The sequence below is a fragment of the Amia ocellicauda genome, chromosome 13 (assembly GCF_036373705.1).
Source record: "Amia ocellicauda isolate fAmiCal2 chromosome 13, fAmiCal2.hap1, whole genome shotgun sequence".
Taxonomy (NCBI): domain Eukaryota; kingdom Metazoa; phylum Chordata; class Actinopteri; order Amiiformes; family Amiidae; genus Amia; species Amia ocellicauda.
In genome coordinates, this window is record NC_089862.1 from 1,471,971 (window position 1) to 1,490,635 (window position 18,665).

At 37.7% G+C, this 18,665-nt stretch overlaps 1 protein-coding gene across 2 annotated transcripts in view; it reads right to left on the reverse strand.

Moving 5' to 3' along the window:
* Nucleotides 1–18,665, reverse strand: part of adam19a (ADAM metallopeptidase domain 19a) — a 175,903-nt gene that overhangs the window by 83,286 nt on the left and 73,952 nt on the right. For both annotated transcript variants that reach the window (XM_066719673.1, XM_066719672.1), the window contains exon 3: nt 10,819–10,895. In XM_066719673.1, coding sequence (XP_066575770.1) covers nt 10,819–10,895 — 77 coding nt within the window. The remainder of the gene's footprint in view (nt 1–10,818; nt 10,896–18,665) is intronic.

Below are 18,665 nucleotides of genomic sequence, written 5' to 3' on the forward strand. Positions count from 1 at the left end.
AATATCAACACACAACATGTACTTGTACAGCAGTATAAACAGACATGATGGATAACAATTCTATGAAAACATCACCTTTGTTGCATTTTTTCTTTTTAGAAGGGTGATGGATTTTCAAAATCTGTACATCATGAATATTCTTCCTTTCTTAGTCAGATTTAAGGAATATGAATTGGGGAGACTATCTGAGTTGTTAAATCATAAGATTGACTTGTTCTTCATTTACATTTAAATATAAAAGTATTTTGAAAAAAAAAACATGAGTAAAAACAAAATTGATTGTTCAATACAGAAATTCTAAAATGAATGTGGCACTTTGTAAAAGTTATGCTTTATTATTTAAATTATTTAAATGATTATAAGCTTAAAATTAAGGCAGGGTAGAGTACAGCTCTTTTTCAGGCACAAAGAAATGGTCAAACCAAATGCTCAACTTCCACAAATAATGAAATTACACCACTTTTAAAACAGTCCTGATCGCCTGTGTTTGCTGTGTTGCTGAAGTGAACAGTTTACACCAGGTGAAACATTGATGTTTCAACATCTGACTGCAATCACTGAACAAAGCCCTCTGTCCATTTACAGACCAAAATATGACTTGAGTGAGTCTTGAAGTGATTCATCATTTGCTGTATATTACAGACAGTTGGCCTCACCAGAAGTCTGCACATAAAAATAATAATAATAATAATAATACAAACCACAGGATGTAGTTGCCCTGGCTAACAGCCACAAAATAATTCTAGTAATCAAAACAAAGGTCATAAACCTCACTGCTGTTTCTATGAAAAATATTAAAATATAACCTTGCCATAATTACTTAAACACCTGCAACAAAAGAATACAACATGGCAGCCAGACAGTTTATCAGCATCAAACAGCCAAAGATCATTATCAAGCTGACGAGGAGGAAGTACAATTATTCCCCTTCCAAAATAAATCACCAATTTGCCCGTCAGTGAGATGTCAACATGAGTACTGACGTCGGACCGATCAAAACATTTCTTGACCGCGTTCAGTCTGATAAAAGGTCCAACAAATTCAGCAGGCACTTCACCTGAGATATGCATCAACGTGTCTCAAAGCAAAAATAATGAGTGACTAAAACAATTCAAGAAAAGTCAGATCAAAACTCGCATACTGACATGCTTATGACACACACCCTGATATAACACATACCCTGGTCTGATTTGTATTCTGCAATTAGCGGTCAAAGTGTTATTTAGTTTATTATAACATAAACTATCTGTCAGTGAGAGTCCTGTAAAAATGGGACGATTTACTCTGATGTAGTGAGTGTTCAGTAACACTGCATATTCAGTGCAGCGAGTTCATAAACATTGTGACAGGTTCATTTTTTAACAGGGAAAACAGGGAGTACAGAAGAAAAGATGCCTTCTGGAGTTTTATTTAGGCTTTTCAGCAAACGCGCAATAACAGAGAAAGAAAACTAAATATCCTCCTCACAGATGTATGCTCAAAAACACAAAAACAAGACGCTTCCTGGTTATTGCAACCAGGAAGCGTCTTGGATGCGGCGATTGCTTTTTAAAAACAGAAGAAATATGTATAAGGAGGTAATTTTAATCTATTTCATTTATATCCTACATATATCTATAATATGCGGAACAAAACACAAACAAGACGGCAGATAAAATGCATATTGTAGTTTATTCATTTGTTTGTATATGTATGTAGTCTGCATATGTATGTATGTAGGTTACGTATAGCCTACTAAATAAACTGGCAAGGGTTAGTAATGTAAATAATAGTTATTTAACTGTAATAAACGTTTATTTTTTGTGATTTCTCATTTAATATACGATGTCATTGCTGTTTAACACTCAATTCAGATATTTAAAGTTATATACATTTCCCACGTTTCCCTCTGGGATAAACCGAGATGTGACGTCGCAGCAGGTATCAATATTAATAGTAAATTTGCGTGCAGTCACTACCTGAGTCACGGCAGAGCATTTTAAACGTACTGCTCAAAAGGTTACAACCTGACATGGTCACTATATATATATTGAAACAAAATGTATAATATACAATTCACTTCAATCAGCTTATCAGTTTATCCAAATACATTTACTATGTTTTAATATATTTTGCTTGGTCTGGGCTGTAACTACGTCACGTTTGTACATAACCTCGTTTTGAAATCCAAAATGGCGCTGCCCATGCATTATGTTTCGCACTCTGCCAGAGTCGGTTAAGCTATTGAGAAGCAAAACTTCTATCTTCCTCAGAATTAAATATAATATGTTGAGTTATATGTGGCCATGTTAAGGACCAAATTAAGGACCTTTCACATCTGTACATGTTCTGTGTGAGTGCTTACATATGTAAATAAACATGGCCAGTGAGTACAAAAGGTTTTAAAGAATGCAGCGAAAACAACTTAACATTTGCTCAAAAAAGAGGTGGAACACCAAAGGATGATATTTACACAAAATTAGGCTATTCTTTGCCATTTTATCATTTCACTCACACCAGGAAAACATATAGCGCTTTTCCACCGACAATGAGCCGGTGCCTAATTTGGAACCATGTTTTGCTTTTCCACCGCAAAAGAACTGGCTCCATGCTGGCACGGTTTTTCTGGCACCAAAAACTTGCTTTTCTGGAACCTAAGAACCAGTGACGTCAGGTGCCGGGGGGCGGGGTAAAGACGTCTGCACAAAAAGTTATTTGCTGGAGTGCAGCCGCCATGTTTAAAATGCCAACAGAGACGCGCCAGTGAGGAGAGTTTTGATTAGAAATGAGCGAAATCAGCAGCGAACAGCGGTCTGTCGAAGAGAGACACTACAGTAACAATATGGGCTCACCAGGTCAATAACTAGTTAGGAGTTGGCAAATGGCAGCAATGAGAGACGGCTGAGCGCATCTTCCGTGACAGGAAAGACGTGTTACAGCGATATTATGATGATGGAGAGTTAATGCGACGATATAGATTGGACAGAAATGTTGTTTGTTATGAACGCCCCTACGAGTCCTGTGTCCCGGGTTGGTTGCGCATACATTAATAATGTATGAATAAATTCATTTTCTTAGCACAGGGCGAATTACACAAAACATACGTATTGTACAGTAAGAGAAGATCAAATACACAGTAAGATCTGTTACAGTCATGTGCTTTGTGCTCACACTCCAGCAGTGCTGACAATGGATTATTATTATTATTATTATTATTATTATTATTATTATTAGTAGTAGTAGTAGTAGTAGTAGTAGTAGTATTTTTATTATTATTATTATTATTATTATTATTATTATTATTATTATTATTATTATTATTATGTATTTGTTAGTAGACGCTCTTATCCAGGGCGACTTTCAAAACACAAGAGCATTGCTGCGTGTCTGGCAACAGGGACAATGCAACAGTGATTTGGGACCATCATCCCAGACTTCATCAATAAGCACAATTTCCCATCAAACCATTAACATCACCTGAGATCGTCCGACAGTTTATTGATCTGCCGACAACTGCGCCGCAAATACCCCCAAAACAGCCGCATTCATAATCAATAGGCTAGCCTATAGTAATTGTTTTTTTAAATAAGAATAAAAGTAAAAATACGCCACAAAATGAATGAAAATGTATCCACTCATACAAAGTATATTCATAATAAACTGTGCGGTGACGAATGCATGTTAACTCGTATTTTATTCAATACAGTAAAAGTGTCTGATATAGTGAATCGGTGTAAATCCCTTAATGCATCAATAAGAATCAATACAAATAAAATGTATACATGCCAAGTTCTTTGAATACAGTTCTGTTTGTTTAACTCAAATTGAGCTGAATAAAAATTAAATAAAAAGGTTAAACTAATTGAACCCTTACACATGTTTGTTAAAAAAAAACATTGTATATGCCTGCTTTTATCTGCAAATAGACTTTCTTTGTGCAGGATATTCTAAGCTTTTTGTTTCAGAGAAAAGTAGAGACAATTAAAATTATACAACAAGCTATTCCTCATATTGTCAGTGAGCAATACTGAAGGAAGGTTATTTTAAAAACAGCCCAGGACATTAATGACTCTTCTAAGCTACAAGGCCAGCCAGATGCGTCTCCCAACATTTCCTTTACTGGCACCAATCCAAGCAATGTCTCAATATAAAACACAGGCAATGCTGTCTCAATAAAACACAGGCAATTCTGTAACACTTCACCTCATCTAGCATGGCTCTGTAGCAAGCTGTTGTCACAGCACTAAAATCAAATGGCCAATTTCCTTCTCTCTCCTTTCCCACCAGGAACGTTCACATAAGCAATAAATGTCTCTTGACAACATCTTATGTGAGTATGGCCTTCCCCTCATAAATGAGTATCTTGACACTGCAGTCTGTCGTTATGAAGTTTATTTAAAAGTACAAATGAGGGAACCAAGTAATAAATTAATAAATACATACATTAAAAATGAAAGCACTCTCATTCTGTCTGAATCTTTGTGTTAGTCTAATTCCTTTTAAAATTGGTCAAAGAAAGGCTTTAGGATAAAGTGTACTTATTATTTAAGAACTATCCCAAAATGGCTTGCCTAATTAGCATCTAGTGTAGCATAATCTCTTCAGGTTGTTGTGCATGAAGATTGGGCTGCTGATGGGAAATATTGAACTTATCAGACACTACCAAAGCTTGGAAAATGTATATTTTCACCACTATTCTTCATGTGGTTGATGCTGAAAATTTGGGAACATTTAAAAATAGACTAGATAGGGTCCTTGGATCACTTAATTACTAATGGACACAAAACGAGCACAATGGGTCGAATGGCCTTCTCTCATTTGTAAAATTTCTTATGTTCTTATCTCTAAACTGTAATTTATATAGCTTATATCCTATGGCAAGCCTGTTAGAATACATAAATGTGGTAGGTTGAAGATTTAGTCCAAGCCTAGGAGATGAAGAATTTGTCAGACCATAAAGATGAAATTCAAGGATGGAATGTTCATGGGTGTGGCCAATGGAAAAGAGAAAAAAAACAGTAACATACGCTCACCTAAAGGATTATTAGGAACACCTGTTCAATTTCTCATTAATGCAATTTTCTAATCAACCAATCACATGGCAGTTGCTTCAATGCATTTAGGGGTGTGGTCCTGGTCAAGACAATCTCCTGAACTCCAAACTGAATGTCTGAATGGGAAAGAAAGGTGATTTAAGCAATTTTGAGCGTGGCATGGTTGTTGGTGCCAGACGGGCCGGTCTGAGTATTTCACAATCTGCTCAGTTACTGGGATTTTCACGCACAACCATTTCTAGGGTTTACAAAGAATGGTGTGAAAAGGGAAAAACATCCAGTATGCGGCAGTCCTGTGGGCAAAAATGCCTTGTTGATGCTAGAGGTCAGAGGAGAATGGGCCGACTGATTCAAGCTGATAGAAGAGCAACTTTGACTGAAATAACCACTCGTTACAACCGAGGTATGCAGCAAAGCATTTGTGAAGCCACAACACGTACAACCTTTTAGGCGGATGGGCTACAACAGCAGAAGACCCCACCGGGTACCACTCATCTCCACTACAAATAGGAAAAAGAGGCTACAATTTGCTCACCAAAATTGGACAGTTGAAGACTGGAAAAATGTTGCCTGGTCTGATGAGTCTCGATTTCTGTTGAGACATTCAGATGGTAGAACATGGATCCATCATGTCTTGTTACCACTGTGCAGGCTGGTGGTGGTGGTGTAATGGTGTGGGGGAGGTTTTCTTGGCACACTTTAGGCCCCTTAGTGCCAATTGGGCATCCTTTAAATGCCATGGCCTACCTGAGCATTGTTTCTGACCATGTCCATCCCTTTATGACCACCATGTACCCATCCTCTGATGGCTACTTCCAGCAGGATAATGCACCATGTCACAAAGGTCGAATCATTTCAAATTGGTTTCTTGAACATGACAATGAGTTCACTGTACTAAACTGGCCCCCACAGTCACCAGATCTCAACCCAATAGAGCATCTTTGGGATGTGGTGGAACGGGAGCTTCGTGCCCTGGATGTGCATCCCACAAATCTCCATCAACTGCAAGATGCTATCCTATCAATATGGGCCAACATTTCTAAAGAATGCTTTCAGCACCTTGTTGAATCAATGCCACGTAGAATTAAGGCAATTCTGAAGGCGAAAGGGGGTCAAACACAGTATTAGTATGGTGTTCCTAATAATCCTTTAGGTGAGTGTATATCATTCACTCAGAGCAAGTGCATGTTTCTTTGTGTTTCTTTTGTAAGAGCATGTTCCTCAGTTAATATCAATGCTGCAACATTGCCCCGAAGAATTACTTCAACACATCAAGTGAGCCGTTTTCCTGACTGGATATACTGCTGGCATGAGCACAAGCAGCAAGATCTCCTGCCTGTACGGGATCGGAACTCAGCTAACCTACATTCACTGTTGCAGCCAGAGTTATTGCTGGGCCCACTGCTGCGTCCAAGGCTGTGCACCTTGGCTGCTACTGGCAAATGGCATGGCCATCATACTGCTAAATTGCATCATGCATCATGCATCATGTAGAGTCTTCCTGGATTAAAACAGAATACTACCAAGCATAATGGGGAATAAAACTAAAAAACAAGCATATTAAGAAAAAGAGAGTAAACATCAGTGTGGGCTGTGGTAGTGCTTGCAGCCTGGGAAAAGTAGAGCAAGCCCTGTCCAGACCAGCTTGATGGAAATTCTGCCTGATTACAGTATTGTCCATGATTCAGAGGCATGGTATAAGTACAGTGGCTCTCAAAAGTATTCACCCACCTTGGACTTTTCTACATTTAATTGTGTTACAACATGAAATCAGAATGGATTTAATCAGGAGTTTTTGCCACTGATCAACACAGAAAATGTCTAGAATGTCAAATTAATGTCAAGTTAATTGTTCTAAATTAATTACAAATACAAAACAGACCATAATTGAATGCATAAGTAATCACCCCCTTCAATCAATATTTGGTAGAGGCACCTTTGGAAGCAACTTTCAACTCGTTCCACATATTCTCAATTGGATTGAGGTCCAGGCTTTGACTGGGCTACTCCAGGACATTGACCTTTTTCTTTTTAAGCCATTCCAGTGTGGCTTTGGCTGTATGTTTGGGGTCATTGTTCCGCTGGAAGATGAATCTTCTCCCAAGCCCCAAGTCCCAGGTAGATGTCAGCAGGTTTTCTTCAAGGATTTCTCTCTGTGCTGCATCCATTTTGCCCTCTCTCCTTACAAGGTTTCCAGGCCCTGATGCAGAGAATCATCAACATAGCATGATGCTGCCACCACCATGCTTCACGGTAAGGATAATGTTTTCAGGATGATGTGCAGTAGCGACTTCCGCCAAACATAGCACTTAAGAAAAAGCTCATCAGACCATAGAATTTTCCTTCAGTTGTTCTCAGAGCCTGTCCACATGCCTTCTGGCAAACTCTAGCTGAGATTTGATGTGGCTTTCATTTTAACACTCTCCCATAAAGGCCAGTTTTGTGAAGCACCCGGGCAATTGTTGCAGTATGCAGAGTATCTCCCAGCTCAGCCATGGGAAGACTAACGCGTTTGGAGTTGCCAAAGGCCTCTTGGTGGCCTCTCTGACTAGTGCCCTTCTCACCCGGATACTCAGTTTTTGAGGACGGCCTGAACTAGGCAGATTCTCAGTGCCATATTCTCTCCATTTCTTAATAATGGACTTTACTGTGCTCCGGGGGATATTGGTGCTTTTGAAGTATTTTTTCCAGATTTGATTTGAATGTTCCTTTGTCTTCATGATGTAGTTTTTGTTAGGAATTGTACTAATCAACTGTGGGACCTCCCAGATACAGGTGTAAATCATGTGACACACCTTAATTGCAGGTGGATACCATTCAACTAATTACATGACTTCTAAATGAATATTTTTGAGAGCCACTGTAACTGTTCCAGTGTTAGAACATAATTGACCTTTTTCAAAAAGCAGTAGGGGCACTTCCCTCAGTTGCTACAATGTTGCTCCTCAGACTAGTAACACTTTAGACAAAGACTAGAATGGATAGCTGTGCTTTCTGAAGTGCTATGCTTGTGAAGAAGACTGAAACTGAACTCCAGCATCAACAGTTTTGCACAGAAGGTACTGAAGGGAACTGAACCTTATCTTGTTCTAAAGTAGATGGTATGACAAGTGTCAAAGTCCTGTGCCAGTCAATATATTTAACTCAGCTGCATGTGAATCTGTCCTAAGATGAGCTGATTGTAGCACTCTTTGTCAAATTGTGCTATTCAATAATTTGATGTGGAGCAAGGTCTGGATGCACATTGGTAATAAAATTAGCTAACAAGCTCCAATAGAAAGGACCAAATAACCATTTCTCCCCTTGTGTTTTTTCCTTGAATATTTGGAAGGGATATGATAGCATATTGTTATGGTAATAAAATATATATTAAACAAATTAGACAATGTAATGATTGTGAATTTAAAAAACATAATACATTAAAAATACAGATAAATGTGTCATGTAATTTTTAAAATGTATCTGAAATAATTTACAGAAATTTAAAAATAATTTCACAATCAAAAGTCAAATCCATGTATTGGGCCTTCAAAATTAAAACACAATATTGCAAATAGAACTGCCATGGAACAATAACATTTAAATCTGTGTACACAAAAAGAATAACAAACAATATTTATTTGCAAATGCTTTCTTATGATTGTCTAGTCAGACACTTTCTGGATAAAGCTTCCTCCACTGAGATTAAATCACTAAGGCTGGGATTAAATCAAAGCTTTGACCCACCCGCTAATAGAAATCGACAGAACTTCATTTTTAGTAAGATGACACTTTCTTCCAACCATAAATGTAACCGCTATGATGTACAGGTTTGTAGTTTGCTATTAGCAGGTGGATCAAAGTTTTGACTTCATCTGGCCCTAAGTGAAAATAAAATCTGAATAACAATTCGCATATCCTGTGCCACATTCACTGAAATGGTGTGACCATGTAAATAGCAGAGTATGAGGAAGAATTGATGTCTGAAAACAAACTAAGGGTGCTCTAGTGTTGGACATTCAGATAGAAAAAGAGAGAACATCACAAGTTAATACCATCTTATAATGGGTGGTAAGTGCGTTTTAGACCACACCACATATTTATCCAATAAAATTTGATGTGGAATATTATTTATTTACTTAAATTTATTTTTTAATATGTATTCAAGCCAGTCATATTGCATTCACAACACATAGTCTATTCCTAACATTGTACAAAAAATAATAATTCTGACAGTCTGTTCTGTTATCTACCAATCAAATGCCCTTTTCTTCATTGAGGGGGTACTACATTTAAAAATATTTGACCTGTAAAAGGTGCTCTTATGTGAAAAATATGTGGACATGCAGGTAATTTATTTAAAAAAAAAAAACTACTTCTGGGCAAACCTGCAGATATATGTTTTAATATGGCTCTTCTGTATGGGCTCTCAATCTGAAAGCTGTGCCTAGTTCTTCATGCAATGTGACTTAGAACACCCTCCACCTCCCCCACTTTAATGACACTCACATAGGCCTACTTTACCAAAGAGAGTCTGACTCAGGCTTTCAGCTATTCCAATGATAAGGAAATGATGGCACACAGTCTTGCAGTCTTGGTGACTATATATTTAAACTGTGCAAAACAGCCATCAGACCTCAGTGTCAGCATCAAAATGATGAAGCATTCACTGCTTTGCTGCCACCCACTTTCCAGGCTATTATTGAAGAAGTGAAGTGTACATTTAAAGATTTCTTTCATAACAACTTTACAGACATCATTTAAGGCCATCCATTGAATGCCAAAATTGCAGCAAAACCAACACCACAGTCATCCCAGTTTAACTCACAAAAACACACAATGTTCAACAATGCTTATTTCAATGTCTGACATTCCTTAATTCTTAAATGTATTTTGTTTATTTCATTAATGTTAAAGAGATTTACTTAATAATAGTGGGATCCATTTCAGTAATGGAATGAATCACATGAATGGGCATCTGAAGTCTAGAATTAAGATCATGTTGGCCACATAGCCTATTTCATATATGAATGGTCTAAGGCAGCACAGGTTATTCAAAGGTTATTCAGCTCTGACACCTGACAGATGAAATTCAATGTGGACAAGTGCAAGGTATTACAAGCAGGTAACAAAAATGTCCACTATAATTACACTATGGGAGGAATAGAACTAGAAGAAGTAAAGCATGAGAAAGATCTAGGAGTCTTTGTCCTCACTCTCCCCATCCAGACAATGTGGGAAAGCAATTAAAAAGGCAAACAAAATGCTAGGGTATATTGTCAAAGGTGTAGAATTTAAAACAAGGGAAGTAATGTTAAGATTGTACATTGCACTAGTTAGACCTCAACTGCAATACTGTGTACAGTTCTGGGCGCCACACTGCAAGAAATAAATTGAAGAGACTGAGGGAAATAAACCTGTTCACCCTTGAACAGAGAAGACTATGTGGGGACTTGTTTCAAGTCTTCAAAATCATGAAAGGCATTGACCACGTCAAACTAGAGGAGCTTTTCCAGATCCGGGGACACAAATGGAAATTGGGCTTGAAGGCATTCAAGACAGAAAATAGGAGACACTTCTTCACACAGAGAGTTGTTACAATCTGGAACAAACTCCCCAGGGATGTGCTTGAAGCCGACAATTTATGAATATTCAAAAAGAGACTGGTTTAATTGGTCAAATGGCCTCCTCTCATTTGTTAACTTTCTTATGTTCTTATATATAACTATAGCACAGCACTTATCTTAGTGGAGTGCTTTCTACAATAAAATTAGTTTTGTTAAAGAAGTGAAGTAGAAACACTCACTGATTGCGCTCAACCTCCAGAATCAGCTCTCTGCCCTCAGTCATCAATGCAATTGCTCCTGTAGCCGGATGCTGTGCCTGCAAGAGCAGAATTTTCAAGAATTCTTATCAGCACACTAGGGCAGACATGGCACCACAACTCCACAACATACAGGAAACATAATGGTGCTGCAGTAGTCCACAACATTTTTTTCATTTTATTTAATTGAATCAATTAAAGTTATTTAGCATATTTCTTTATCCTAGTTATATGATTTAACAGTCTGTAATTTACACATACACAATATTAGTAACAACATTACTATAAAAATTATCTACATATTAGAGTGAATATAATTAAGCTATAGTAGAAGATTAGAAGGGCGAAAAGGTGTAATATAAATAAGTGTAATACATAAATGTGACACATTTATAAGCAACAATAAGCAACTCAAATTTTCATATGAAGGTGACTCCATTTGCCAGTTCATATTCCCATGCCTACATAGATACACCGATCAGCCATAACATTATGACCACCTGCCTAATATTGTGTAGGTCCCCCTTTTGCCGCCAAAACAGCCCTGACCCGTTGAGGCATAGACTCCACTAGACCTCTGAAGGTGTGCTGTGGTATTTGGCACCAAGACATTAGCAGCAGATCCTTTAAGTCCTGTAAGTTGTGAGGTGGGGCCTCCATGAATCGGACTTGTTTGTCCAGAACATCCCATAGATGCTCGACTGGTTTGAGATCTGGGGAATTTGGGGGCCAAGTCAACACCCTGAACTCATGATTCATCAGACCAGGCCACCTTGTTCCATTGCTCCGTTGTCCAGTTCTGATGCTCACGTGCCCATTGTAGGTGCTTTCATTTCATTTCATCCCATTGTAGGCAGTGGACAGGGATCAGCATGTGCACCCTGACTGGTCTGCAGCTACGCAGCCCCATATGCAACAAACTGTGATGCACTGTGTGTTCTGACACCTTTCTATCAGAACCAGCATGAACTTTTTCAGCAATTTCAGCTACAGTTGCTCGTCTGTTGGATCGGACCACACGAGCCAGCCTTCGCTCCCCATGTGCATCAATGAGCCTTGGCCGCCCATGACCCTGTCACCGGTTCACCGCTTTTCCTTCCTTGGACCACTTTTGATAGGTACTGACCACTGCAGACCAGGAACACCCAACAAGAGCTGCAGTTTTGGAGATGCTCTGACCCAGTCGTCTAGCCATCACAATTTGACTTTTGTCAAAGTCACTCAGATCCTTGCACTTGCCCATTTTTCCTGGTTCTAACATCAACTTTGAGGAGAAAATGTTCACTTGCTGCCTAATATATCCCACCCACTGACAGGTGCCATGATAATGAGATTATCAGTGTTATTCACTTCACCTGTCAGTGGTCATAATGTTATGGCTGATCGGTGTATTTCCCAATGCTTGTATTGCTTTTTTGTTTGTTTCTTATTAATGAAATTGTATTATAATTCAAATATAACTAGAGCAAAGGCGCTGGAGGATTAGTGGTAGGAGTGTATTACAGACCACCCAATTCAGATATTCAGAAATATTTTGCATTGTACAATGTAATCAGGACTGCATGTAGCGAGGATGTGTCTGTTATAATTGGGGGTTTAAATTTCCCAAACCAACAGTGGGAAAGCCCAGTAGGGACTACAAAAGCAAACTGGCAAATTGTGATCACAATATGGTTAGCTTTGAGGCATACTTTCAAAAAAACAAAGACCAAGTCTAAAACAATGGTCCACAATTTTAGAAAAGCAAACCTTGAAGGTAAGAGACAGCACTTAGAGTTAGACTGGGGCACACTGGATATATATGTAGTCAAAAAGTGATGGTTATAGTTTAAGATTATACTACTAGAGGCCCAGGAGAAATTTGTACCAAAACTTAGCAAAGCAAGGACCAAAAAACACTGGCCAAAATGGTTTAATAGAAGTATGCAAAAAAAATCAAGAGAAAGAAAATGTTGTATATCACATAAAAAAGGGATAGAGATTACACAAAATACAAAGAATATAGAACTACAAAGAGATGTTAAAAGAGGGATCAGGAAAGCAAAATGGGAAATTGTTAAAAGCTAAAAATGGAAGTATCTGAACAAGATGTGGCAAATGTTCTCAATGAGTAATTCACAGAGGTTTTTACAAAAGAAAAAACAGATAACATGCCACAGGTCAGTCAGAGACCAATCAGTCCAGTCAAACCCTAAAAGAGATCAGGATAAATGAAGAGGAGGTACTAAAGGAACTAGCAGAATTAAAAACAAACAAATAACTAATAATTGGAATAACATTCCAATTGACAATTAGAACAGGGGATCTGCCAACTGATTGGGAAACTGCAAATGTCATCCACAAGAAAGGGGACAAAACTGAGCCAGGAAATTACAGACCAATCAGTCTCACCTGCATTACTTTTACAAATTTAGAAAAAATGATTTGACAGAAAATATAGGATAAATCACTGTCATAACTGTCTGTAATGCTGAACAATGTGCCCAATCAAAAGTTTACAATAATAACAAAATTGCTTGATTAAATTTTATCGGTCTCAGAAGCAGTAAAATGTTCAAAACATTCCTCATTTGACTCCTTTAAAAGCACTCTCATTTAGTGAGCACTTTCAGCACACAGCCATTTTTCCTATTGCCTAAGAGACCTTTGCTATTAGTTAAGAAACACTAAAGTATAAAAATGTGTGCTTAACACACATTAACACTTTATATTTTGCAAACATTTTTATCCAAATAACTCGTAAAGTTTGAGTCCGAGACAGCGATTTCCAGTAAAACATGTAACAATTTAATCTCGAGAGCCGAAGTCCTCATGCCGTACACAGTAATCAATGATGTATCACAGCAGTACTGTACATCAGACATAACTACTTAATTCACACACTGTAGAACTGTGTGTTAATGTAACGCATGTGCATGTGCATGTCTCTGCTGGGGCTGGCTGGCTCTCTATCTGCTGTGGGTGGCCGATTCTATTCAATATATTTTATATAACATTGTCTGAGACGTACGTTTTCTCACTTTCTTGTTTTCTTTTGATTTTTTTTTACTGTGGTCTCAACTTGCTTGTCATTTAGGAGACTGTCAACATTTTCAGCAAACATTTACCATAAATTCTTTATTTTAATTACTATTGTTCATTTTAAATAGCAATTTATTTTAGTTTTCAGTAATAATGTGCTTCAATTACATGGTATACGGTAATCTTCATGATTGAATGAACACGAATTGAAACTACGGCTGCGTCCCAAATCGCACACTTGCTCCCTACACCCTTTGACAAGTGTACACTTCGCGTGACGTAGTGCTGACGTCACAGAGTATGCACATGAGTGAGCGATGGTGGAGGGTGTAGGGTGAAGTTAAAAGCAATCAATGGAACACTTCAGCATCAGCATTCAATGCCTTTGCCTTTGGCCAAAAAAGTACCTAAGCAACCTTGTCATCTGTCTCTGTATTTAAAATAATAATAATAATAATAATAATAATAATTTGGAAATACATTGTTCGCTTATATCACCTCCTAGTTTTATAGGCTACTACTTCAGTAATTAATTAATTGATAGGTGCCGAAACGTTTTTATTTTGGCTGAACTTTCCAATCATATATTTAAATCATGATTATATAATATTTTTATATTATCTATGTATTATAATTTCCTTGATACATAATTTAACAAAATCTACAACGGTCTAGCTAGCATTACATGACATGTATATGCACCGCTGCTGTCATATTTTCCCAATTGACTTGTCTCCACCTTTAACGCACAGAGTTCTGGGACTTCAGGGCAAAACACTTCCGCATAAGTGTAACCTTTTGTACACTCTGCCGAAGGGAGCATTGAAGGGCACAAAAAGCTTGATTAGGTTCCCTTCACTCATTCCCTAACGGATTGGGACACCCCTTAAGATGGCCACCGTAGTACTTCCGCCGTGCAAAGGAAGGGAATGATGGAACAAGTGTGCCATTTGGGAAGCAGCCTATGGAAACTCAAATGCTGCACAGCTTTCAAAAATACTTTTGTATTGGTTTAGAGTGTTTTTAGTAAAACACATCTGTATTGATTTATAAGATCTACGTTTTAATGGTATTTTCTTTCACTGCGGCGTTCAGTACGGTAGTCAGTCGTGTAAGTATGTGTCAGCGGCACTGCTGTGAATGAGAATCGCTGGAGATTCTGAATCTTCCAGCGGAAAACTAAAACACCATAACCATGTTAAAAACAATAGTAAACAAATATCATAATGACTGTAAAACCAAGAAAACGTGTTTATTTTTTAAGTCTCACGAAGGATATTGTACGGTGGCTCGTTGATTACATGAAAATAAAAAAGCCCAGTAATTACAATTCATTGTAATTCATTACAACACAACTTCTTGGTTGATGTATCGGCTACCCACTGGACTGAAATTTGCGTAATGCATTTAAGCTTCAGTGAAGTTTGCTTATTCTCTCTGTATCTCGCTTCTTTTCTAAGTGTATTGTGGTTTCCTCCCATTTCCACCCAGTCCAAAGACATGCGGTTCAGGTTAATTGGTCACTCAAAAGTGCCCGTTGTGAGCGTGTGTACGTGGGGCCAGTAGGGGTTCGGCCCAGTGGTCTGGACCGCCGCTCACTGGTCTCACAGCAAACTGAATGTGCCTGGAATTTGTTTTAGTTTTCTTGACACAACTCCTTAAAACTATCCAAACTACAATCATAATAATCATACAAATGTTCATATTAGCATATTTTATGTGTGCCTATTCGTAAATACACTCATTCTACATAATGAACACATTACAAATGAGGTAACCCCTCAGAAAAGCTTTAAACCTCTTTTATAGAAAGGTTATGTGGTGTGGTGTAGTAGACTGAACGCAGTGCTATAGAGATGAAGAAACTCAATGAATGTGGTTCGAATCCTGAGTGGGGGCAGTGGTCATTTGTGTATTTATTGTTATTACTATAATACTTATACTTTTCCTGTTATTATTATTATTATTATTCCGTGCAATAGTGGGGTTAACAATGGGTTAACCATTGGGTATAGTTATGCCTGCTTGAAATTGTATATTTTAAGTCTTCATCTGTGTACACTTGCTGAGGTCCAGACCACATGGACTGAGTCGTCTGAATCACCGCACAGTGGTCCCTTTTGATAAGCATGACATTGTTTGTGTATGGTTTTATACAGTTTATCTGTTACATATGTAGCGGTCTCAGTCCACTGTATGTTTTTCACTTTGATTACTTTGATTAAATACACCTATATCACATTTGCAGGTTTTGTGTTCTCCCCCTCCAGTCCCCGTGCAGTTCGATGTTTAATTGAATAATCGAATAGAGTATTTAAAGCCCCTGCGTCGCCAGTTAAGAGGTGGCCACTGCTTTGATGTGTAGTCCTTCAATAAACCCGAATGTATTGACAGCACTGCCCCAGTCTCAGCATTGTCTGAAGAAAATGACAATACTTCCGCTTTCTCTAATAGCGAGAGGTAATGTTAACTCGTGATCACGACATAACGGTCCGTTATGTCGTGATCACGAGTTAACCAGAGGGGCTTTTTTTTTTTTTCGTATCCTCAACAAGCCACCGTAATAATGTGGTACTTTGGTTGCAGTCTCGAGCCCTGTGATTACCAAAATAGTAATTAGTGACAGCCCTAGCCTAGATTTATTAGTTAGTTGCCCTGTTGCAAAATGGTTTTGACATGTTCTGTTCATATTGCCTCCAATTGCACATTATTTTATTTGATTAAAGTTAACTACAGAGGACAGTTAAACAAACATGACAGTGGGCTACAAATGAAGAACAGTATCAAAGAATGAAAAACAGTATATAGTGTATTATGCACTACAATTTTTAATTGTATGTCAGCCCTTTATTGGAAATAACCCACAGTTGACATATTCTTATTAATGACTAGGCTATGTCATACAGCATACCTGTGTTGCAGGGCCCCAAAATGGTTTAAATAGAAAACCAACTACAGGGTTATCTTTAAGCAGTCACAAGTTAACAAGCCAAGGTGTGATAGGTGCCAGATAAATAAAGACAGCATATTATATGTCAGAGCTGGAGTGGGGGTGGGGGTAGCAACATATGAATGAAGTAAAATAAAATGAGATAAGGAACGAGTCCAATTCCTGGCTCCTCCTCTGTCTTCTACAATAACTATTCAATTGTTAGTAGCATCAGCTGCAGCTACTGTCACTAATGACTAATCAAGTATTCTGTTGGTTATTCTGACGATTAAGTTATTCGGATTTCAAAACATGTTGGGAAAAACTTATTTTTAAAAATGCTTTATTGCAACATTCTACCTGCTTTCAATATGAAGTTAATAAATGTTAAGCACACATTTGCTTTAGTGTTTCTTAACCAATAGCCAAGAAGTTTGTTTTGAGTGTTAACCAATCAAAAAGCTTTTAAAACAAATATTGTATTGGTTAAAAATAAGTGCTCACTAAATTAGAGTGCTTTTAAGTGAGTCAAATTAGGGATATTTTGAACATTTTACTGATTCTGAGACCGATAAAACTTAATCAATCAATTTTCATAGTATTGTAGACTTTTAATTGGGCACATTGTTCAGTATTGCAGACAGTTGTGATTTGGAACAGGGGGAGGCAGAAGTTTATCAAGAGAACATAAATGCGAGGTGGTGTACGTACAGATTAAGATATTTCTAGTTTATTTCAGCTTTTCATCCGAAATGTAAGAATCCCCTTTTCAACCCAAACTACAGAAATGACACAAAAGAAAACTGCTAAAAATAAGAAATACACAGAAGTAGTAGTCCGATATTTATTCAACACTGGAAACCTGACCAGCTGATTTGCACCGAGTCGAACACATGCGTTTACAATCAATGCAAATTAAGCAATGTATATTTATTATTAATAATAATAATAATAATAATAATAATAATAATAATAATAATAAAGTATTATTATTATTATTGTAACCCTTATTTCCTGCTTATACCATAAACTTGCATCTAATATGGAAACCCTAATTCTCACCTGGAAATAAAACAGATCGCGAGGGAGTGTATTATAACAGCAGCAGCACAGGGCACATAAGCTATGACTCGCAGATACAGCTTCCTGGAATTTACTGAATACCCACCAGGATATTAGTAACCGTGCTCCTCCCATTTCCACTGGCCATGGGGCTACAATAAAACCAGACCTGGAACTGGGGAACTAAGGAATGACGGTCTGGTATGTATATACATCTATATTAATGCAGTGCCAGAATACGTTGTCCCCTGACCTGTTTTGTGCTGTTCCCTCTAAACATTATTATTAACCGTTGTTACATTATGATTAAATATTACAGGTAGTAATAACAACAACAACAACAATAATAAGTACATTTGAAAAATTAGTAATGGTTACTAATTTCTTATTTCTGTTTCCCTGATTTTCATGAAATAAGTAATGGTACTTATTTCTTATTTCCCTCCCTGCTAACACACAACGTTGTAGCAACGTATTTTACATATTGTTTCCGAAATGTAGTACATATAGGACAACACCATTACAAACACATTGATACAATAACATATAACAATACTTCACGAGCTGACAGAGACACAATGTAATGCGGTATTCAATGACTGATGCTTACTTAATCTTTATTTTCATTTCCAAATGAGGGCGGGGTTTACAGGGAGGCGTGGATCATGGGTCTTCATTAGTCCAGTAGGTTTGAGTGATGGTTCTTCCTAACCCAATCAGTGAGCAGGTGAGCTGGTCTGGGTGAGCTCTTTGTGGGATGGGAATCGATTGTCTCGGTTTCAAGAGCAGCGCAAATCACTGGATCCCACCACCATTT